At 43.1% G+C, this 24,929-nt stretch overlaps 1 protein-coding gene across 2 annotated transcripts in view; it reads right to left on the bottom strand.

Annotated features, from left to right (window-relative positions):
* LOC126277922 (uncharacterized) overlaps positions 1–24,326 on the bottom strand; it is a 66,779-nt gene extending 42,453 nt beyond the window's left edge. Inside the window, exons 1-2 of one of the 2 annotated variants that reach the window (XM_049977493.1) lie at positions 24,007–24,300; positions 4,953–5,137 (exon numbers count right to left, since the gene is read on the bottom strand). In XM_049977493.1, coding sequence (XP_049833450.1) covers positions 4,953–4,986 — 34 coding nt within the window. In that variant the 5' untranslated portion in view covers positions 4,987–5,137; positions 24,007–24,300. Of the gene's footprint in view, positions 1–4,952; positions 5,138–24,006 lie in introns of both variants that reach the window. The other variant, XM_049977492.1, reaches the window with a different exon arrangement.
* Between the last annotated feature and the right edge of the window lie 603 nt (positions 24,327–24,929).

Raw genomic sequence — 24,929 nt, 5'->3', positions numbered from 1 at the left:
GGGGACACCAACGGAAGTCGGCTTGGAGCCGCTTGCAGCCTCTCAGTCATGTGTGCAGCAGCGTGAATGTGTCCATTCACCTGGCTGGGCACCCATGAGGATCCCATCACCTCTTTGGCACCCTATCAGCGTCCACACCAGTCAGCGTGCACCATTCAGCTAGTTTCTTGCTTGACATTTCCAACCCTGCTCAGGGCAAATCCCAGGATGTGGGTGGGTGCTCGGTGTCAACTGCAGTCTCGGCATCTGCCCCTTCATTTGCGTTTGTGTCCCAGCCTCCTATCCACCAATGTTCCACATCCTTACCCAATACTGACAACAATGTTTGGGGGAGCTGGGAGGATCGCAGTGTCGCTGACAGTCAGTAATCAATAATGTCGCACCAAGGTTGACCATGGCAACAAAATACGGCCGCAACAACCATAAGAGACAGTTCTGAGCAGCGTTGTTCATCCAACTGCAGAGTATGGAGTAAGTGTTCTACTGACAAACTTGTTTCTAGAGAGGGTGTTAAGTTGCGTCCCATTGGCAAGTGATATTGCAAATGAATTTAGACTTCAAGATTCAGACTTTTCATTTTAAACATCTCTGTGCCTACGACTGTTTCTTGTCTATGACGAGTTGTATTTGTATATACCATTCCTGTGCTTGCTCCAGTCACAGCAGTGGAGAGCGATAAAGACAAGTTTCATTTTCTACTAAATAAAGTGTTTCATTATTTGACTGTTGGTGTTACAATCTTTACTTGTCTTTGTATTACCTTAATATACAAGCACAGAATACGATACTATACATTCAAGTTCTTCATGAAAGAAGGAGCACTCTTCATTACTGGACATTAAGCCAGCTGCAGAATGAACCTTAAACAAGCAGTCCAAATCTGGCAAATGTTTCGCAGGTGTACAACAATAACGCCCAAATAGTTTGTACAAGAATGGACTTGTTGTTAATTGTTCTAGGAACCACTGAAAAACAGCTGGAACTGAAGTACTTCCACATGGCAGGATTTGAAACTCTAACAATCCAAAGTGAATGTTTATCACAATATATTGCTTTGACTGCTTGTCCGACGGTAACTCTAGGTATGGCTCACGCAAATCAACTTTGGAAAAGAATATGCCCTGTCCCTATTTGTTCATTATACGAGGGTAATCCCAAAAGTAAGGTCCCCTATTTTTTTATAAGTACATAGACCTGTTTATTTGTACAGTGGTTTACATCGGTTTACAGCTTGAAAATTTAGCTATTTTTCAACATTATCACCACTTCTGTCGATGCATTTTCATACACACTGTGGCAGTTTTGTATGCCCATGTCATACCAGCTTGCCGTCGAGTTGTTCAGAAAGTTATGAAGCTCTTCTTTCACCTCGCCATCGAAGCTGAATCACTGGGACCACAATTAACGCTGACAGGTACTGTGAGACTCTGACAAAACTCAAATAGGCAATTCAGAACCGGAGAAAAGGAATGTTGAGCAAGGGCGTACACATTCTCCATGACAACGCTCGCCCGCACATAGCTCAGCAAACCGTTGCTCTCCTGCAACATTTTCAGTGGAACATAATCACCCACCCACCCTATAGTCCTGACTTGGCACCTAGTGACTGTCACCTGGTCCGTAGGTTAAAAGAACATTTGGCCGGAAAGCGATTCAGCTCTGACGCGAGGTGAAAGAAGAGATTCATAACTTTCTGAACAGCATGGCAGTGAGCTGGCGTGACAAGGACATACAAAAACTGCCACAGCGCCTACAAAAATGCATTGACAGAAATGGTGATTATGTCGAAAAATAGCTAAATGTACAAGCTGTAAACTGATGTAAACCATTGTAGAAATGAACAGGTCTATGTACTTATAAAAAAAATAGGAGACATTACTATTGGGATTACCCTCGTATCTTCCAATCATGGGAGAGGAAATGAATCCACGAGTGTTTGTAGGTTTATTGTGGCTTTACAATCACCACACTGACATAAACCACCTCAGGGTTGCCACAAGTTTCCCCAAGTGAAATTCCCTGATATTTCCCTGATTTCCAGACACGTTTTAGCATTTTTCCCTGATAAATTTTCAGATCTCACGGGTAAGTAAAGACAGAAGCTGACAAAAATAAATAAAAAAATGCAAGGACTTCTGTACTTCTAAATATTAACATAAACATCTTGTGTAATTAACTGCTTGTAGATGGAGAAATCAAGCCAAATGGTACATGTTTCATTAAGACCACTGATGTATTTTATTTCAATAAAGCAAAACACATTTGGTGGCAAAAATATGCATTTTGTTGGAGTAGCAAGACAGATTTAAAATACCTTCACTGCTTCCAGAAATAACCTTAGAAAAAAGTAGGCCTCCTGAAAGAAATGTATAAGGTGGAGAAGAGATGTGTAAACCAACACTGTGGGTGACCAGGAACAAAATGTTTGTTCTACTATGCACGTTATTGTCTGTTATTACCCACTGTGTTATGCCTATTATTCTATAAGTATTGTGCAATTTTTCTTTCAAGCAATACATGAGTACATAGTGTACAAACTGCCAGCGACTGCCACAATTTTCTTCTTCTTATCGTCCATACTTCTAACATATAAACACCTTTGTAAGTGCCAAAATATAGTAGAATGAGTGAAATGTCTATGAATCGCCACACTGTACAATGTACTTGTAGTGTCACAGTCGCAATTCCTGAAATCCATTGCCCATGGCCTCTGGCCTGCCGGGGAGCACAACAGTCCTGGATATATGGATAAACCATGAAAATCCACTGCATTATGCCACACTCAGACAGATCTGTCAGACTAGATCCAACAGGAAGGGCCTGCGCAATAGTGGGAAACTATGGGCTTCAGATAAGCCCCCTCAGTTAGAGATACCCACAGAAATGGCCTTAGGTTTTGACCCGACACAGATGTCCACTCGTGTGGCCAGGTAATCACATGTCAGACACATCAAGTTGATGAAATGTGACTGCAGTGATAACCCACGCAACAGATAACTTTCGCAAATACTTTAAGAATCAATACTAATGAGGATAGGTAGCAACTCACTGTAAAGATGATTGCTGAGCCACAGGCAGGCACATAGAAAAGACAATCACACTCTCACAATTAAATTTTTGGCCACAGCCTTTGTCAGAAAAAGAGAGCACACACACATTTACACAATCCCAAGACACAACTCATACATACATGGCCGTTGTCTCTGGCCGTTGCGTCAACAAGCTCTGAGAATTACATCCAAGCAAACCACTTTTCACGTGACCCTGCCTCTCATCAACAGCAGCTGCTAGGCTAGCAGCAAGTGGTGGTGGTGGTGGTGGTGGTGGTGGTGGTGGTGGTGGTGGTGGTGGTGGCGGCGGCAGCAGCACTGACTGCAAGCTGAGGGGTACGGTGGGAAGGGGAGAAGCAGTAAGAATGAGTTGGGAAGCAGCGCACGTACTCAGCTGCACCCAGCCAGTAACGAAGCATGACATCTCAGTAAACAAACAATTTCTTACTACTGAGACAAAAAACCAGATTTTTCCAGTGATTTTTTTTTACCAAATTTCCCTGATATGTTTGATATTTCCTGATTTCCAGAACTTGTGGCAATCCTGCTCCTGACGGCTTTCTGAGAATGAACAAGGGGGATGCCCACTGACTTGCAGAAATGGGTTGTATAACATCATTGCAGTTCCTGAGCATGTTGCTCACTTACTGCATTGGCAACAGGCATTGTGGGGGAACAAACACAAGCACATTGTCTTCAACAATAATGTACACACCAAAATTGTTAGCCCTTCATAAACCTGGCACAAACAGTTCATTGTACTTATTAGACATGTCAGAAACATTAGTGTGAGGTACTGAAACACATTTCTCACACACTGTCTTGTATGCACAGTTTCAACCAATCAAAAATGTTTGCACTGTTCCTAGAACTGAGTACATGAAACAAAACACATTCTGTGATGGCGTGGGAAGTTGTTGGCAAACTCCAAGTGCAATGCATTGATATTTCCTGTCGGTTATATTCAGACAAGAACAGAAGTACACTTCTGTAGCTGTGGGCTACCAATCCTTTCACATGTGTTTATTGATTAGGGAAACAGTTGCACCTGTGCCAACTGAAATTTAATTGTCTTCTGAGCCACTCCTAATTGGATTCTGCTGTCTGTGTACTACAGCAGATTTCCGCGACGTAGAAATGAGAGCCTTTGCCTGTGTCAGTTCTGTGACAAAGCTTATACAACATGCAAGTGTCGATTGCTACGCCAAAACTGTACACCTGTACAATGCCAGCCATGGCCTATGCACTGGCTGCCTTGTAAACACACTGACTGTGACTTTGCCTACAGAAATGGAAAGATTTTGTGCTATGATGAAGACAAGTTTTTCTGTCGCGATATGAAAAGTACTGAGGACAAGACTTCCTCACTGTATTCTGTAGACCACCTCATGTATTGCAGGACTGAATGTTTTTACCTTCCTGTTTACTGTTAGTCTGATCCCTATTTGCATTCACTTTAACATTAGCCTGAACTTTTGGCCGAGTGTCTTATGCACTTTTAACAAAAGAAATACATGGACCCTCAGACTCGCCTTCAGTTGTGTCCACAATAGTTTGAGATTTCACAATATACAGAAATGTTTTCACATCAGGATCCAGCATATTGAGACCACCGGCATGAATACTTCTGTGTTAAGACATTTTGCTCGATTGCATCTTGTAAGCCTCTTGTAACCCGTCTAAGTTCGGCAGTGCACTGTTTTAATGTAAGCTGAGGCTGCTTCTTGAGCCAGAAAAATTTAAACCTTGGTGTAGCGACATGCACCTGAGCATCATAGCGTTCACTGACCAGCCAAACAGGTCACAGTTTCTGGACAAGAGCCAGGGAACAGTTTTAAACACAGATGGTACACTTAGGTTCCAACAACCTTTTTTAAAAAAAAAAAAAAATGTGTGCGTTACCTGTAATGTTGCATTTGGTGAAATGAGCTCTCATTTGCACCCAATATTCTTACCAGTAACCTTTAGTACTACTGGGAGGGTGAAACTTTGATGTGGCACCTGGTTGCCGATGCCGATTGTTGCGATAGTAACCGAGCCATCTTTTGGATACTGAGAAGCAGCCATTCAATCTGCTGTGCCTGAAACTGAACATTTTTGTTTACAGATAATTCCTGTAGGGTTCGAACATTGTCAGACACTTTATATTTTATACATAAAATAGCAAAATACATAAGGCAAACCCATGACAGACTACACACAAGCAGAAAACATGATTTGTTGCTGCTGCACGTTTTAGCGATTTTGACTGAGCTAAACTTACGCTGTGGTGTTGTTCTTTACCAGGCCAGTGTAGAAGTGTGCACAGAATCATCTTTGTGAAAAATTAATGCAACACACAAGTTTATTTATATATAAAAGCCAACTTAAAGAATTTTCTCTCGTGCGAGGCCCCTGGTACAAGATTGTATGTCTATTTAAAGTTCTAGATTCGCATATTTTACTGTTCATAATGTTTCTTCTGCGTAATCTTTCTTTGACTGTATCAACACCCATTTGTGTCACAAAATTTCAAATATTCATGAGTGCACCAATGAACTAGTACTGTTATTGTCAATTGTAGGATAAAAATTAAACAGTGCTCTTTTAAAAATTTTTAGGACAGTGGGCCTATCCCTGTTTAAAACAATCTTTCTCTAATTTCACTATACAATTTTGTGAAAAGCATTTTAGTTTCAGAACTTTCAGGTGCATACAAAAGTTAGTGGTATGAGTGTTTTCGATATATAAATTAATTCGTAGCAAATCAATGTTTGTGGTTCACAGCTCAGCCAAAGTATAGGTCACTCCTGAATTTCATTGTATAGCAACACAAGTAAACATGAGTTTTTGAGAATTTTCAGAATCTACCATTGTCTTTTGCATAATCTACAAGCATTTGGTAACAAATCAGCACTTGTAATTTAGTTACCGTAGCAGATTTTCTAACATATTGTGTTAATAGTTTTCCCTTAAAGAAGAGTTGTCATATATATTATCCACACATACCGTAAATTAACTCTTTTCAAGTCTGCTAACAGCTATAATTAACATAAAAATGTTTTAGGAAACCAGTGATTTTTAACACAGGTTTTTGTGTGGTGTTAATACAAGTATTGCTTTTTTTTTTATGCAGTAGGGTGCAAAAACAACTGGGGTCATACATGCCCAAAACAAATCTATAGAACACAAAGAGAGAGAGGAGTCAAAGAACGACTATACGTCAGTCCTGACTAACTTAACAGAAGACAGCTAAAATAAGGTATGTGGAAAAACGGCTACAACAGACACCATGCAGAAACGGAGGTCCAAAAATAAAAAGTAAATGGCCGTCGCCCTATTGCTTTGGTGGATAAAAAGTAAAATGCGGTCAACTTAACAGCCCATGCGTCATTTCCCAAAACAGCTGACAACTCAGATGGCAAACCCAAATGGGAATGTAAAAGGTTAAAAAAAAAATGGACATTCCATCAGGAAGTGGCGGACAGTTAAAACTTGGGCACAATGTATACAAAGTGGTGGGGTAGCTCCACTTAGAAAATGACGGTGTCTAAAAAGGCAGTGCACAACACACAGCCGAATTAAAACAACCTCCTCCCAGCGGGAGAGCCGAGAGGAGGTTGTCCAAGCTGGTGGGAGAGGCTTAATAAGCCCGAGCTTATTCCAGTGAAGGGAGGACCATTGGTGATGTCAAAGGGACACCCACCTCCTGACAGGCAGCAATGCAGAAATCATCAGAGGGAACATAGGTACTCAAGGCTGAGGTACTAGGACTGCAGCTTTGGCAGCAGTGTCAGCTGCCCCATTTCTTGGCAGACCAACATGACTAGGAACCCACAGGAACATCACACTAGCTCCACCAAGAGTGAGCAGTTGGCAGTTTTCTTGGACTTTCTGCACTAAGAGATGGGTGATGTATAGTGCACATAGACTGAAGGGCACTGAGTGAGTTTGAGCAGAGGACACAATTGAAAAGGTTATGTCGCCAGATGTACTCTGTGGCCTGATAAAAGGCAAATAGCTCGGCTGTAAATACTGAGGCATGTACCGGAAACCGCTATGTAAAGACAAGGGTGCCAATGACAAAGGCACATCCGAACCCACGGTCAGTCCGAGAGCCATCAGCGTATACAAACATACCATTGTGAAGTTGCACGCGAAGGTCGTGAAACGTAAGGCAATAGACCAAGGCTGGAGTAGTGTCCTTAGGAAGCAAACAAAGGCCAAGGTTAACATGGGCCGCTTCACAAAGCCAAGGTGGTGAAGGGTTCGCACCAACTGGGAAGGGTGCAGGTAGTGTGAAGTTAAGCCGCCGTAGTAATTGCCGAAAGAGAACTCCAGGGCGTAACAGAGAAGATGGACGAGCCCCTTACTGACGATCAAAGGAATCATCTAAAAAGGAGGTATAGCATGTATGGCCAAGCAAAGCACACAAACGGCATGCATACCTGCTGAGGAGGAAGTCATCGCAGTAGGACAGGGATAGTTCAGCAGCTTCAGCATACAGACTCTCAACCAGGCTGGTGCAAAAGGCACCCGTGGCCACAGGAATGCCACGATGATGGATAGTGTTGAGACAGCGTAAGAGGGATGGGCATGCAGACACTTAAACAAAGCACCCATAGTCAAGTTTCAAAGGGACAATGGACCGGTACAAAAAGAGGAGGGTTGTGTGATCGGCACCCCAGGAAGTACCATTGAGGATACATAGGACATTGAGGAACCACCTACAGTGGGATGCCAGTAAGATACACGGGAGGACCAAGAGTGTTTCCTATTGAGCATGAGCTCAAGGAATTTCATAGTTTTCAACGAACGGAAGAGCAACAGGCCCAAGATGTAAAGATGGTGGGAGAAACCACTTGCGTCACCAAAAATTCATACAGGCAGTTTTGTCAGTGGAAAAGTGAAAGCCATTGTCGATGCTCCAGGCGTGAAGACGATCAAGACTTGCTGAAGACGCCGCTCAGTGAGACAGGTCAGTTGAGAACTGCAATAGATAGCAAAATCGTCAACAAAAAGGGAGCCAGAGATGCCCAGTGGGAGACAGGTCATGATAGGGTTAGTGGCGATAGAGAACAACACTCAGGATGGAACCCTGAGGCACACCATTTCCCTGGATAAAGGTGTCCGACAAGGCAGAACTCACATGCACCCGGAAAACTCGATCTTTTGCCTGAAGGAAACACGGCAGGCGGCTACAAAAACCCCACATGTAAAGAGTACAGAGGACACCAGTTCTCCAGCAGGTGTCTTAGGCCTTCTCCAATCAAAAAACATGGCCACAGTCTGGGATGTCCCGAGATTGGTTGGTTTAAAGGGGGTGGGGGAGAGGGGAGGGAAGGACTAAACTGCGAGGTCGACAGTCCCTCGTTCCCAGTAGGACGATTAGCCAAGGGAAAGAAGAAAACAAAGAAGACGTACGGAACAATAACAGGAGAAAGGAAGAACCAGAAGAACAACAGAAGGACAAACACTACAATGGACAACACATGACAAGAAAACCAGAGATATGCAAGAAACAGGGAGAACAGATTAAAAACATGAAAGCAGATTACCACGGCTGGCTGATCATGAGAATAAAAAAGGAGAAGCCATCCAATCTGCAACACATTAAAACCTCCACTCTAAAGGCCCTAGGGTGAAGGACACAGGGGGACAAAGGACATGCGTTAAGACTCAGATCAAATGATAAAACCCACCCTCATGAATAAAATGTAAAACTAAAGCTGCTGTTGAGGCACTGTCACCCAACACCAAAGGAAGAGTGCTGGAAAGTTAGAAATCCACCGCAGAGCGGCGGAAAGTGGGCAGTCCAGCAAGAGGTGGACGACTGTCATCTGGGAGCCAGAGTGACACTGACGTGGGTCCTCATGACGGAGGAGGTAACCATGTGTGAGCCACGTATGGCCAATGCAGATCCAACAAAGGACAACTGATTCCCTGAGAGAAGCCAGCAGGGAAGACTTCCACACATTCGCAGTCTCCTTAATGACACACAGTTTGTTGTGCATACTGTTATTCCACTCAGTCTTCCAAAGTCGGAAAACCTAGCAGCATAATACAGAACGCATGTCAGTTTCAGGGATGCCCATCTCCAGGAGCGGTTTCCACATAGCCTGTTTCGCCAGCCTGTCAGTAAGTTCGTTGCATGGGATTCCAACGTGTCCTGGGGACCACGCAGCCACCAACTGAACAACTGGACTGTTCCAGGGCAGAGATGGACTCCTGGATCTTCACTACCAAAGGATGGTGAGGGTAGCACTGGTTAATAGCTTGTAAGCTGCTCAGAGAGTCAGAACATAGAAGAAACAACTCACCAGAACAGAAACACACATACTGAAGTGCACAAGATATGGCCACAAGCTCTGCATTGAATACACCGAAGCCAGCTGGCAAGGAATGCTGTTCAATATGGCCTCCGTGGACGTAGGCAAAGCCAACATTACCATCAGCCATCGAACTATCAGTGTAAACAACTTCAGAGCCCCGGAACACATCAAGAATCGAGAGGAAGTGACAGCAGAGAGCGGCAGGGTTAACAGAGTCCTTAGGGCCATGCAAAAGGTCCAGATGAAGCTTCGGCCGAGGTGTACACCATGGAGGTGTACGTGAATGGACCTCAAGTAGAGGTGGAAAATGGAAGGACTCCAGTTCGGAAAGAAGGGATCTGACACGAACTGCAATTGGAAGCCCTGACCTGGGCCGCCAATGAGCCGCCATGGTTGGGAAAAGGAGACCATAATTTCGATGCACAGAACGATGAATGTAGGCAACATAACTGGAGAGCAGTTGTCCAGGTCAGATCTGCAATGAAGGGACTCCAGTCTCCAATAGGACACTGGTCACCTGACTCGTTCTAAAAGCTCCTGTTGCAACGCTCAGGGTGCCGCCAAACTGTAAACCAGACTCCCATAGTCAAAACAGGAGTGGACAAGGGCTCTGTAGAGCTGCAGCACAGCAGCGTAGAGCGATCTGCCCCCAGTTGGTGTTGCTTAGGAAGCGTACAGCATTGCTGCCAGCACTCCCGCTTAAGCTGACGAAGGTGAAGTAGCCAACTCAATCAGGAATTGAAAAGCAGTCCTAAGAATTGATATGTCTCCACTACAGTGAATGGATCATCATTAAGATAAAGTTCAGGTTCCGGAATAATGGTACGATGCCGACAGAAGCGCACGACACATGACTTCGCGGCTAAAGAGTGCTTGTGAATGGCTCCCTGTAGATGCCGCTCAGCAACACCAGTACTGGAAGAGCAATACGAAATGCAGAAGTCATCTGCATACAGACAGGGTGAGACCGACAGTCCTAGAGCTGCTGCTAGGCCGTTAATGGCCATTAAAAACAGAGATGCACTCAATATGGAGGCCTGCGGAATGCCATTCACCTGAATACAGGGGGAACAATAGGAGGCACCAACTTGGACACAGAAAGTACAGAGCGACAGGATGTTTTGGTTATAAATCAGGAGTGAGCCCCCGAGACCCCACTCCTCAATGTGTTAAGGATATGATGTCACCACGTCGTGCCATATGCTTTACGTAAATCAAAAAAGACAGCAACTAGGTGCTCGTGTCTGGAAAAGGCTGTTTGGATGGCAGACTCAAGGGACACAAGATTATCAGTGGTAGAGCGACCCTGGCAGAAGTCACCCTGACATGGAGCCAGTAGGCCATGTGACTCCACAACCCAACCCAACTGCCGACATACCATATGTTCCAGCAGCTTAGAGAGAACGTTGGTGAGGATGATGGGCTGATAGCTATTCGCATCAAGCGGATTTTTTCTGCGTTTTAGCACCAGAATGATGGTGCTCTCCCATCACTGCAATGGAAAGACATCATTGCACCAGATCCGGTTGAAGATGACTAGGTGATATCGCTGGTAGTCAGACGAGAGAGATTTTTAATCATCTGACTGCGGATCTGATCTGGCCCAGGAGCTGTGTCGGAGCAATGTGCAAGGATGCTAAGGATCTCCCACTCTGTAAATGGGGCATTATAGGGTCCACTGTGGCATGTAGTGAATGAAAGGGACTTTCTTATCCGTCTGCCGTTTGAGGGTGCGAAAGTCTGTGGGGTAGTTCTCTGGCGCAGATGCTCGAGCATAGTGCTCAGCAAACTGCTCAGCAAACTGCTCCGCAATCGCATTTGCGTCAGTAGAGAGCATGCCATTGATGTTAATGGCGGGGACACCTGTTGGGGTCTGGTACCCAAAAAGACGTGTGATCTTCGTCCAGACTTGGGAAGGTAACGTATGGCATCCAATGGTCGACACTTACCTCTTCCAGCACTCCTGTTTCCGTCGTCATAAGCAGGCGAACGTGTACATGAAGCCGCTTACGGGCCATTAGGTGCTCTGGCGAAGGGTGCCACTTATGTTTCTGTGGAGCTTGCTGACACTAATAGTCTCAGCACCTTCTGGTGACCACCAAGGAACTGCCTTTCCTCGGGGGCACCCTAGAGGATGAGGGATCACTTTTTCTGCCACAGAAATTATCGTTGTAGTGACCTGCTCAATCACAACATCGATAGCGCACATGGGGAAAGATTCAACAGTGAAAGCAGAAGTGAAAGCTACCCAGTCTGCATTGTTTAAAGCCCATCTGGGTAAGTGTCTGTGGGCATGAAGCCGGAGGAGTGACAGGAAGTTGGGGAAGTGGTCACTGCCACACAAGCCATCGTGGGCTCTCCAGTGGATAGATGAGAGAAGTACAGTGCTGCAAACTGACAAATCAATGGCCAAATAACTACCATGAGCCATAGTGAAATGTGTGGCAGCCCCAGTATTTAAGAGAGAGGGGTCAAGTTGGGAAAATAAATTTTCGGCATCTCTGTCATGGCCAGTAAGCAATGTGCTACCCCACAAGGGGTTATGGGCATTAAAAATGTCCCAAAAGTAAGAATGGTTTAGGGAGTTGACCAATAAGTGCAGCCAGTCCATGAAAGGGGACCGAACCATCTGGAGGGATATACATGTTGCAGACAGTTATTTCCTGTGTCATCTGTATCCTGACAGCCACAGCTTCAAGATGAGTTTGATGTGGCACAGGTTCACTACGTACAGAGTTCAGGACATAAACGCAAACTCCACCTGACACACTAATATATTCACTACGGTTCTTGTAATATCCCCTGTAGCCGCGAAGTGCAGGGCTCTGCATTGCCGAGAACCAGGTTTCCTGGAGGGCAATGCACAAAGCAGGTGTAAAGCTAACAGTTGCTGTAGCTCAGCCAGGTGGTGGCAAAACCTGCTGCAATTCCACTGGAGGATGACATGATAGTGAGACTGGGAAGGCATGAAACACTCAATGAGGCAGCCTATGCCTCAGGATCACCTGCTGCCACTGACTCATTTCCTGAACAGGCTATATCCATTGTGTCTAAGGGTCTGGCGAGATCTAGGTCCTCAGCGGACACCAGAATCTCCACCTCATCCTCAGACACAGAGCTTGAAGGTAGTGGTGGTGTGGGTGCCACTGCAGAGCCTTGGCTCTTGGGGATCTTTTTCTTTCTAGGTTTCTCTCGCTGCTCCTTAGGTTTGTCTGGCTAGGAGGGCTTCACTGATGCCATCTCAGGGACTGAGGAGGACCGTGAAGCCCTACGACCAACCTCTTGTGGTTGCTTCAGCCACTGGCGGGTGTCATCTTTCTCACTAGCAGAAAACTGGGAAGGAAGTGACCCAAGGGACCCCTTCCTAGCAAAAGGAGCCGAAGAAGACATGCTTCTCTGGCTCAGAAGTGGGGACTGATATCCCCAATGGCCGGGAGGGGGGTGTTGTTCCCGAAATAGATGGTGCGTGAGCAAAAGGGAGGCAAATGCCCCCCACCACAAAGGGGGCAGGTGTAGTCTTCTGGTTCTGAGAGGTGACAGGAATGCAAGGAACTGATGGAGCGACAACTGTTCTCGTAGCGGCGTCGTAAGAGGTGGTCATAGCTACAGGATGTAGGCACACAAATTTCGTCTTAGCATCAGTGTAGGTCAGTCGGTCCAGGGTCTTATTTATGTTCCATGATTTTCTTCCCTTTCTGTAAAATCCTGCATTCTGGCTAGCAAGGTGAATGATGCTCTCCACAATTGACACAGATGGGAAGCGGGGCACATGGAGTATTGGGATGGGACGGACATCCACAGTCTCAACATGTAATGCTGGAAATACAGTGGGAAGACATGCGGCCAAACTTCCAGCACTTAAAGCACCACACTCGGGGAGGGATACATGGCTTAACATCACAGCGGTAGACCATCACCTTGACCTTCTCAGGTAAGTTGTCACCCTTGAAGGCCAAGATTAAGGCACCGGTGGCAAACTGATTATCCCTCGGACCTCGATGGACGTGCTGGACAAAATGAATTCCTCGTCGCTCTACGTTGGCGCGCAGCTCGTTGTCAGACTGCAAAAGAAGGCCCCTGTGGTATATAATGCCCTGGACCATATTCAAGCTCTTATGAGGCGTAATGGTAACAGGAACATCCCCCAGTTTGTCACAAGCGAGTAATGCCTGTGACTGGGCAGAGGATGCCGTTTGTATAAAGACTTACCCTGACTGCATTTTGGACATAAGTCCTCCACCTCACATGTGTCGCCAAGCTACACGTCCACAAAATGTGGCAGAAGTCACTGCAATACTTAGGCCTGAGGAGGAACCAAATGATCCAAAAAAATTTCGATCGTCTCCCTTTTATGCCACACCTTCAAGATATTAGAACAGCTGGTACTTTACTGAATCAGTGCCACCCTTGAAGTGAAGTTTATCCCACAACAAGCAGTCTTTCATGCTGGCAAATCATGCTGTAGTCAGATCCTGAATCTAGCCCAGCACATCAAGGACAGTTTTGAGCGTGGTGAGATGACTGGAGTCACTTTTGTTTATCTAACTGCTGCATACAACACTATGAATCATAGGAAACTGTTAAAGAAAGTGTATGATCTTACTAAGGACTACCAACTATCATTCCTTATTACCACCTTCCTTCACAACAGAAGATTCCAAGTAACATTATAGGGTAAGAAGAGTAGATGGCGAACGCAGAAGAACGGTCTCCCCCAAAGCAGTATGCTTGCCCCAGCACTGTACAATATTTACACACATGATCAGCCAGTACCAGCAAGTACTAGGCTCTTCACCTATGCCGATGACACAGCAGTAGCTGTTCATGGGCCAACCTTTAAAGTAGAGCAAAAACTGTATATAGCAATGGATGAACTCTCCGAGTACTATGATGCCAACCACCTGAAGCTCAATCCCAGTAAACCTCGAGTGAACGCCTTCCACTTACGAAACAGGGAAGCACAAAAAAAGCTGGACATCGCATGGTGAGGAGAGCAACTGAAACATTTCCCAACCCGAGTCTAACTAGGTGTCACACTGGACAGGGCTCTAACGTATAGGCAGCAATATCTAAATGTGAAACAGAAAGTCATTGACTGCAATGGGATACTTAAGAAGCTGATTGGCAGCAGCTGGGGAGCCAACCCGCATCTCCTAAGGACTTCTGCACTTGCACTTTGTGTATCAGCCACTGAGTATGCTGCTCCAGTGTGGAATCCTTCAGCTCATGCTAAGCACGTCGATATTGTGGTCAATGATACTGCAAGGATCATCTCAGGATGCTCGAACGAAGCCAACACTAGAGCAGAAATTGTATCCAATTGTTGGAATAGTCCCACCCAACATCCGGGGGGGGGGGGGGGGGGGGGGGGGGGGGAGAGCACTGCTGCATGAGAGAACAAAGCAGGAGAATGTCCGCCAACAGCCTCTGTATGGTCATCAGCCAGCAAGATCCCACCTTAAATCCCGCAAGAGTTTCCTTGCTAGGATTGCGCCACTGGAGGAAGCACCAGAGGCAATTCATCTTGCAACATGTAAGAGCTCACTGCCTGCAGACCTATCACCAAGAGAAGAACTAGCTCCTGGCGCAAACCTACAATATCCTGTATGGAGGTCCCTCAACCGCCTAAGAGTGGGTGTCCCCCAATGCAAGACCAACCTGAAGAAATGGGGAATCCTTCCAGTGAGTGCAGACACCTCTTGTGACTGCGGGGCTGAAGAAGAACTAAGCCACCTACTTGTATGCCCTTCCTGGGACAATCCGTGCACAACACAAGATGTTTAAAAAGAAAATGACAAAGATATCGCAGCTACTTTTTTTTTGAAAAGGCTGACAGAAAACAGAAATGAATGAATGGTAAAAAACACAAAACAGTACATCCCGAAACCGAAAAAGTCTCAACAGAAAACTGAATAAGGAAATACACTACCCATTCACTCATTAAGGCAGAGGGTACTACATTACTGTATCAAACCACAACTTTTCCGTCATTTTGTGCAACCAAATTGCAAGTAAATTTAAGTGCTTATCTGTCTCGCGTGTGTAATTTCTTACTAGAATCTCCATCTATGACTCGTGTGAATAACTTAGTTCAATTTCATGTGACTTGCTTTCTACACAATACGCCTGAGCTTAAACATCCTTTAGAATTCTGACTAAGAACAAATTCAGTGATACAGAATGGTAGTTCTCCAGAATGGAGACAGGGTCAATTCCCATCTCACATCATTTACGCCACCATCCACAAAACACTTGCCTGTTTCCTCAAACATGAAACTAGTATCAGTCTCTAGTTTAGGCTAACTCTCAGTACATGTTGAGTATAATGTGAGCTTCACTATTTTTCAAAATTGCTTTAATAGTGAAACGTATCCATTAGGACAGTGTGACGTTTGGCGTTAATGAGCTATGGCACCAGACAACAGACAAGTGTCTGCTAAAAGCACGACATCACCTGCTGCACCTATCATTGGCTTGTAACCATACTGGTTGGACCCCAGATGACTGGGAAACTGAGATCTGGTTAGACAAGTCTCAATTTCAGTCGCTAAGAACTGATGGTAGAGTTTGAACGTGGCACAGACCCCATGAAGCCAAGGATGAAAGCTGTCAACAAGGCACTGTGCAAACTGGTGACGGCTCTATATTGGTGAGGGCTACGTTTACATGGAATGGACTGGGTCCTCTAGTTGTGTTCAGCTACATGCAGACCATTTGCAGCCATTCATGGATTCGTGATCCCAACAAAGATGTTTTATCACAATTGTTCATTATTGTTTTGACGAACATCCTGGACATTTGGAGTGAATGGTTTGACCACCCAGATCATCCGACATGAATCCCAGCAAACATTTACAAGATGTAATTGAGAGGGAAGTTAGTGCACAAAACCCTGTACCAGGAACAATTTCACAGTTATGGACAGTTGTAGATTATTATTATTATTTTAGGTGACGGATGATCAACATCACAGTCAACAGTGCCCCAACAAAAAGCCAGCATGCCAATCTTATGGGTGAACAAAAGCTGTCCCCACACGCGGAGCAGTTTATAATGCAATAAAGTCTGCCTCCCTTCCCCACCAATCTAGGGATGCGGCCTGACAGTTCACAAAATCTCAACACCTTTGTAACACTGGAAACAGTATAGGCAAGTATGGTGGGCAGATCTCTATCCAGACCAAGGGCTGCCCTTATATCAGTATATACAATACATCTTGCCAAAATATGCTGAACCAAAAGTGGCACACGACAAACCTCACAGAGTGGTGGATCCTCCCACTAGAGAAGGAAACCATGCATTAAAGGACTATGTCCGATGCGCAGTCTGGTAAGCAGAATGTCCTTCCAGCAGTGAGGCTGACATGAAGTCTGCCATGCCTGTGTGGTCAATTTGAGTAACCACAGTTTGTTTCTTGTCACCTTCAACCATTGAGTCTCCCACTGATATATGATGTGCGTGCCAAAAAATGAGGTGACAGCATGCAACAGGATGGGACATTGATGGACAACATGCTTCTTGGCCAAGTCGTTTCCCTGCATCTCAATGTGGTCAGATAACCAGCAAAAGATCACTGTTTTTGGGAATCACCAGATGATTCTAGGCCAATGATAAATATCAACGTAGGAAAAGATAGATTGCAACTTATTGTAAAAAAGACACATCAAGTTGCAGATGGGCACGATTAAAAGATGCTGACACACAGCTTTCGACCACAGCCTCCGTCAGTAGAGAGAGAGAGAGAGAGAGAGAGAGAGAGAGAGAGAGAGAGAGAGAGACGAACGCGCGCGCGCACAGAAAACAGCCAACTCCAGTATCTCGGGTCAAAATGCATCATCATATGGGATGCAAGCAGCTATCTGGAGAGAGTGGGGAATGGGAAGCAATAGTAGTGTACAGGTGGGGACAGAGACGAATGCTGTCTGATTGAGTGTGCAGGGACTAGACTGCCAACAGGCGCATTGCCAGGAGGTTGTGGGGCAGGGAGATGGGGAAAAAAAAGTGGGGAGAGACGGGCGGATGCATTGGCACAGGGCTGCAAATAAACATGGTGGGAGATGAGAATAGGGAGAAGATGACAGCACACAGGGGATGGAAACTGTTGGGTGGAGGGTGTAGTGCAGTAGACTGAGCCCGGGATAGTTACGGGAGTGGAGAATGTTCTGTAATGGTAACTCCCATCTGCACAGTTCAGGAAAGCTGGTGGTGGAGGGAAAGATCCAGATGGCTCCGGTAGTGAGGCAGCCATTGAAACACAGTGTGTTATGTTCAGGTGCAGGCTGTGCAGAGGGTGGTCTACTTTTCTCTTGCCACAGCTTGGTGGCGAGTACTCAGTGTGCCGAGGGTGTCACAAAGGTCTTCACAGACAGGAACTACCCCACAAACCAAGTCCGCAAACAGATTTCCCGTACTATTTCCCCTCACAACCCCAATCCACCCACCACCTCCACAAAATTTAGCCACAGAGGAGTGTCCTCTTCGTCACCCGTACCACCCCAGACTGGAACAACTAAACCACATCCTTCGCCAGGGCTTTGATTACCTATCATTGTGCCCTGCCCGAGATACTTCCCACTCCTCCTAAAGTGGTGTTCTGTTATCCACCCAAGCTCCACAGTATCCTAGTCCAGTCGTATGCCACTCCCGATCCCAACCCCTTGCCACCAGGATCATACCCCCATGGAAGACCAGGGCGCAAAACCTGCCCAAGCCACCCACCCAACACTACCTATTCCAGTCCTCTCACAGATTTATCCTACCGTATCAAAGGCTGGGCCTCCTGTGAAAGCAGCCCTATCACATACCAGCTCAACTGCAATCATTGCCCAGCTTTTGATACACGTATCACCACCAACCAGCTGTACACCAGGATGAACAGCCATCAGCAAACTGGGCAAAGCTGACGCCCAGTGGCACAACATGCAGCAGAACTTAACAGTTCCCCAACCTCTCCTGATTGCTGCTTGCATCCAATATGATGTTGCATTTCTAGGATTACGGATTAAGGACAGCATGAAGTGGGGCACACATTAAATACATCTGCAAGAAGCTTAGCACAATATGTAATAGCATAATATACTTGTTAGGTGTACAACAAAAGAAACACTAAAAAATGTGTGTTACGCTCAAGCAGAATTACTGTTGCTATGTGGGATAATTTTTGGGGGAAAATTTGCCAATAAGCCAAAGCTGTTTCATAGCACAGAAGAGGATCATTCGGACAACTGACAATACCCCACCGAGAAATTCTTGCAAACCCCTTTTTAAAACACTCTAGATACTACCACAACCATGCATGTACATTCTTGAGATAATTACATACCTTAAGAAAATTTCAGAAACTAAAAACCACTTAGCATGCACAAATCAAGCAGTCCATGCACATGACGCCAGGCAAAAATCAGACTTCCACACTGAACATCAAAACAACTCTAAGACAAAATGGACTACTGGGTACCGGAAAAAAATTTAACAATAAACTTCCTCGCCACATCAAGGAAATAAAAGAAACTCAAAAATTCAAAGTGACTTTGAAAACATATAAAAAAAACAGGTGCTATTATACTGTAAATGAATATCTGTTAACATAAATGTAAATCATTTCCTTCGGCAAATGAATGTCTATTGACATAATTTAAATTATTTTCTTTTTTGTATTATGTATCTGAAACAGCTTTTTCACCTATTGTACTATATATTAGGTGGTACTATTATATTAATATATTTTATTTCAATGATTTACTGTACTGTATCATGTGCTTAAATTACTTATGTATTTGAATCAATGTTACTGTTATGTAACATGTATTTAAAATTCTGTACTAATGTAAAAAGTAGGCTATATCCCATATCAAATATATGATTAATGGATGCTTAACATATAAAAGTAAAAGTAAAAACACAATAGAACTCTCCTAATTAAGCAGAAATGGTTGGAGACGTATCATTTTGCAGCATTTTCCATGAGGTTTCCTATGCCATACAGCACACAGTAAAATTTTTCATAAATTTATTTGTAATATGTTTACAATGTCACTAGTGACTGATGAATGATTATTTTATTGAAAGTACTAAAACAAATTTTTTTAATACAATTGTAACCTGTAACTGTAATTATTAAGATTTGATTACTATGTGTAAAAAGAACAAACTGGGATAGAAATTCCCACTACTGATTCCAACAATCTTAAATAGCTAACTGCTATTATTGTAGCTGCCCAGGTTTCACTATGCCAGTTCAAGGTCAAGCCATCTGTAACTGTGAATCTGGAGCTGTTGTAGTTCAGTTGCTTCAAACCTTTAAGTCTTCACACTGACTTAATAATAAAATCATTCACTGAAAAACAAAGAGACTAAGAAATGTGCCTGAATGGGATATGTGATATGTTTCCTAATACCCCAAAGGTATCAAAAATGTGTGCTAATTGTACGAAGCAGACTGCTCACTGAAAAATATTCAAGAAAATAATGATTGTAGAAAAATCTTCAGATGATGAGGAAACAAGCTTTGTTCCTCCACCTTCAGCTATTCTTGAGACACTAAATACATGTTTCTTCAGCAATTAGAAGTGTCCCCTGTACATAGTACAAAACTTCGGATGAAACAGTATTCCACTGAAAACCATTGAGTTAGCCCTTAAAAAACAATTATTTGCTAATGTACAGATTCCTCAGAGAATGAATGTGAGTCACTGGAACAGTCTGTAATATGTAACCTGAAAGGTAGTTTTCCTTCAAGTAGTAGGAAAAAGAAAGTAATGCTACAAACATGTTTGCCTGAATCTTTTAGTATTAGGAAGATAATGCATGAACTCAATGCTCCCAACCAGGGTGCACTATGCAGAAAGGCTTTTTGAAGGAAAGAAGTATATTAGAAAGTCCTGAGCAAAAACTGGGAAGGAATTTGTTACAAGAGGTTGTGCAAATAGTGTGCAATTATTTTTATGAAAATAATGAAATAAGTAGGATAATGGCAAGGAAGAAAGACTGTAATACCTAAAGGACTGTTTTGTGCAATTTAAAAGAAGCATTCAACAGTTTCAAAGCTAAATTTTCCACTATGAAGACTGGGTTTTGTAAATTTGCAGAACTGCACCCCAAACACTACATTTTAACTGGTCATAGGGGAACACACTCAGTATGTGTTTGCACTACACATCAAAATGTCAAACTAATGATCGAAAACACTAAACTTGATATCTTAACCATTGGAGAATTGACCTGTTACAAACACTGTTTGGCAAAAGTGCTGTGCAACCCAACATCATACCACTGCATTATAGGAAACTGCCGTTGTTGCCCCTGAAGTTACCCAATAAAAAGAACACTATAAAGTGCATTTAATGGTAATTTGGTTGAAAATACTTCTCAACCCTTGGGTTTCAGTAGACATAAGCAACTTAGAAATCATGCAGAAGACCTCATCAGAGCTCACTGAATTATTTTCTGAGAAACTAACCACACTAATACTTCATGAGTTTCTAACAAAGCAGCAAAGCTCTTTTCTAAATGGGATCAAGGAAAACTTGGATGAGGATGAATGTGTTGTTATATGTGACTTCTCTGAGAATTACACATTTTTGTGGTCCACGATGAGGCCCCAGGTTATCACTGATCAAGTGATCATACCGCAGTGCCGCTCTCCCCCCCCCCCCCCCCCCCCTCCTTAGTGTATTACAAAGAAGAGAACACAACAGAGCACATGAGTTATGTCAATTTCTAAATGTCTAGAGCATAATACCATAATTTTCCAAAAAAGCTAATTCAGTTTTTAAAACTTTCGTTCGGTAAGTTACATCATCTTTGTTTTTAGATATATTTTTCCCACGTGGAATGTTTCCCTCTATTATATTCCAATTTCAGACTGATAAAAATGGTTCAAATGGCTCTGAGCACTATGGGACTCAACTGCTGTGGTCATCAGTCCCCTAGAGCTTAGAACTACTTAAACCTAACTACCCTAAGGACATCACACACATCCATGCCTGAGGCAGGATTCGAACCTGCGACCGTAGCAGTCGCACAGTTCCGGACTGCGTGCCTAGAACCGCGAGACCACCGCGGCCGGCTTCAGACTGATATACAGATACTACTTTTCAGATGGCAGTGCAGCTTAGTATATGAATAAAAAAAAAAATTGTAAACTTATGCTTCCACAAAGAACATTTTGATACCGAAACATAATGGCATTTATTTGACTCTGATCATGGAAAAGGACCCTGCGGCGATGTCAGACACAAAAGCAAGTCCACAGAGGCCATATGACAACCACATTTTGATTGGGCAGTTAAAAGCATTACATTTGCAAATTTTGAATTTTAAGCAAAAGAAGAGTACATTGAAACTGGTAGATTTCTGGAAGAGCACCTTAATCAATCTGTTTCCATAAAAGGAACACAGAAATTACATACTTTTATACTGACTGCATCAAGTGCGTCAAAAATATTGATAAGGGCTTTTTCAGAGACCATGGTGTTAATGGAAGCGTCCAATTCCACCCATCTGCTTTGACCCACTACGTAAGGGTGGTGTGTCATTATGGCGGCATGGAGTTTATGAGTTGGAAGATGTACTCTGGTTGTGTTTGATGGTGCTGTGTGTGTGTGTGTGTGTGTGTGTGTGTGTGTTTGGGATGGCCAACCTTCTGCAGTACCAACATTTGTTGGTGGTAAGTAAATTTTTTTTGGGTCTATTTTTCTCAAGTTGTAATGTTTATTGTATTTATTGTACACTGAATGTATGTTAATTTATATAGGGATGTTTGACTTTGAATTTTTGAGGTGTTGTGGTTTTTGTTTTGTTTTTCATAGTTGTAGGTGGTGGTTTTTTCATATCAAGAGTTATGGTTGACCTATATAGGTGAAGGGAAATGACAAATTCCAATTTTCATTGTTTTATATGTAGGTATTGGAGTTTTGGTATCGTCAGCTGTGGTCAAGGAAAATGTGACTCCAATTTTCGTTGTTTTTGCTGTAGGTGTTGGTGGTTTGGTATCGTTAGCTGCGGTTGACCTATATAGGTCAAGGTAAGTGTCTGATTCCTGTAAATTTTGTAATGTTTTCGTTTAACGTCTTGTGTGTTTTGGGATCATGGTGTCTTTTTTACTGTTATATTTAGCTTGTCCACTCCCTAAAACCCCCAGTTTCCTGCGGGTGCCCTGTTACTTTGATTGTATTTTTGGAGGGAATGTTATTGTTTGTTACCGTGTGTGTGTGTGGGTAGTGAATTCATAGGCGCCATATTGGAGATGCTTAGAATAGCCATTTCTGCCATATAGATGACGTCATGGGACAAAGCAGACTGGGGGAATCTGACACTTCCGTAATCCCCATACCGTGGGCTCCATTGTTGAAACAGTTACAAAATCTCGAGAAAGATGGGCAATAAAAGACATTCTTGGATATGTTTCTGCTGTCTGGGACAAGAAGTGGTGGCTGGATCAAACTGTAAAAACAAGAGAAGCATTTAACAAGAAGTTCTATCTTTAGACACAGACTGTTTAAATCAGGTTTTTCAACTGGCATTTGGTATATGTGTGTTAACTTAAAATTTGAATGTATGCTTAGATACATTAATAATAAAAGTATATGTATGTCTGCTTAGATCTGTAAATTTTAAGCCTACAAAAGTTTCGTTTGTAGCAAAATGTGAATTTTTGAAATTTTATAAGGATGTGAACCCACGACAGTCCCTCTTTCTCACTTAGGGAATTAGTTAACAATAATATGACGCATTATGTATAATTTTTTGAACCTTTGCGATGACATCCAGTCTGAAAAATGAAAAATTTAAATTGAAAAACAAAAGAAAAAAATCATCTCGAACCCATATTGTGTTGTATATCATAGAAAACATAATGGAAATTAACATCTATACCACTATTTTAGCTTAAATAGGACAGTTGCTAAGCAATTTGAAATTATTGCAGTTTACTGTTTTTTGGTGATTTCTGAAAACTTGACATTTCCGGTTTTTTCAAAATGGGTCGACGGATTTCAATAAACTAGGATATTTTTCTTAATCTATTGTTTATTACCTTTATGCCAAGTTTTATCAAACTCTGAAATGGTGAGTAAAATGACTGTGTTGATTTGACATGGAATTACCCTAACATCCTGTAACTGTCCATATTTTCAAAACATAATTTTCAAGTTTGCTAAAAGTTAAAAATTTCTGTAGTCTACTTTTTCAAATTAAAGATGAAAAAATGCGTTAATTATGTCTGGCAGTATTGTAAATAAGGTTTTCATTAAGAATAATTTCAGATCTCTATCGCTTGTGGTTCTTCTAATATAATGTTTCTATAACTTTCCCTTCGTAACATTTTTACAAATACTCTCATTCTGAGAGCTCTGTATGGCTTTAACAAATCTTGTGGGACTTCAACATATGTTTTTCAGAAAACTTTGAAGTGATGATATGACACGACACATTCACTCTTGACATTTATGATTAAGATGAAATCGCCCAAAACATTACAGTACTATAGTACTAATTAAATAAATGAACATGCAGGAGATTTATATACGGCCTTTACACATGTCATTACACTCTTCTGCTATATAGGAAAGTGACGTCACGAGCAAATATACAATAATACGACGGAAGAAAATCTACAGTTCGAGAAACAACGAAAGTTCACTTACGTGACACGAGGATGAGATCCTCATTTCCAGGAACAAGGTAACTACTGTCACTTACTATATATTTGCAAACTTTGCACTGATAAACTAGTAAAGCTCCAGTTTCCATGATTGACCTATAGCAAGGTTATTAGAACACCTATTTTCAATCACTACACCGCTTTCGAATAGTAGGTTTCACGTTTGGCGCCCTTGAAAGATTTAAACGCACCAATGAAGTTGAAATTGCACACAAAGATGTACGCTATGTAGCGGTAACAATGCCAAAGTGTTTTTCACAGAAAATTGACATTATCGATTTGTATCCCTGTTACATCCCTATTGTCACCTATGGTGGAGAAACATGGACAATGACAGAAAGGGACTGGAGCAGACTGCAAACAGGGGAAATGAAATTTCTCAGAGCAGTTAAGGGAAAAACAAGAATGCACAGAGTAAGGAATGTAGAGATCAGAAAGGACCTCAAACAAGAAAGTATGAGAGAAGAAATTGAAAGAAAGAGATTAAGATGGTATGGGCATGTTAAGTGGATGCATGGGCAGAGACTCCCCAAAATTATGGAAGAACTAAAGATGGATGGGAAAAGACCTTGAGGGCGCCCAAGAACACGGTGGAAAATGGGAGTGAGAATATCTGTTGAAAGGAGAGGTGTGACCTGGCAGCAAGTGGAGGAAGAAAAGTGGTGGGAGGACCGAGCCAAATGTAGAGGACTCGTCAGCACCCACACCCGGCAGTAGCTGGAGCGGGATTTGGATATAGATAGATCCCTGTTACCAACGAAATGTTTTAACCACCCATCAGTTCCACTGTTTTGGTGATTTATAAAGTAAAGAAGTAACTTTACTTCAAGAAATTTATGAAGCAAAGATTCACTGTTAGACTGTGGTTTCAGCAAGTTAAAGCCTATAGCATAGCACCGGTTGTAC

The sequence above is a fragment of the Schistocerca gregaria genome, chromosome 6 (genome assembly GCF_023897955.1).
Source record: "Schistocerca gregaria isolate iqSchGreg1 chromosome 6, iqSchGreg1.2, whole genome shotgun sequence".
NCBI classification, from domain to species: domain Eukaryota; kingdom Metazoa; phylum Arthropoda; class Insecta; order Orthoptera; family Acrididae; genus Schistocerca; species Schistocerca gregaria.
The sequence above is the reverse complement of the archived record's forward strand: the minus strand, read 5'-3'. Positions and strand labels throughout refer to the sequence as shown.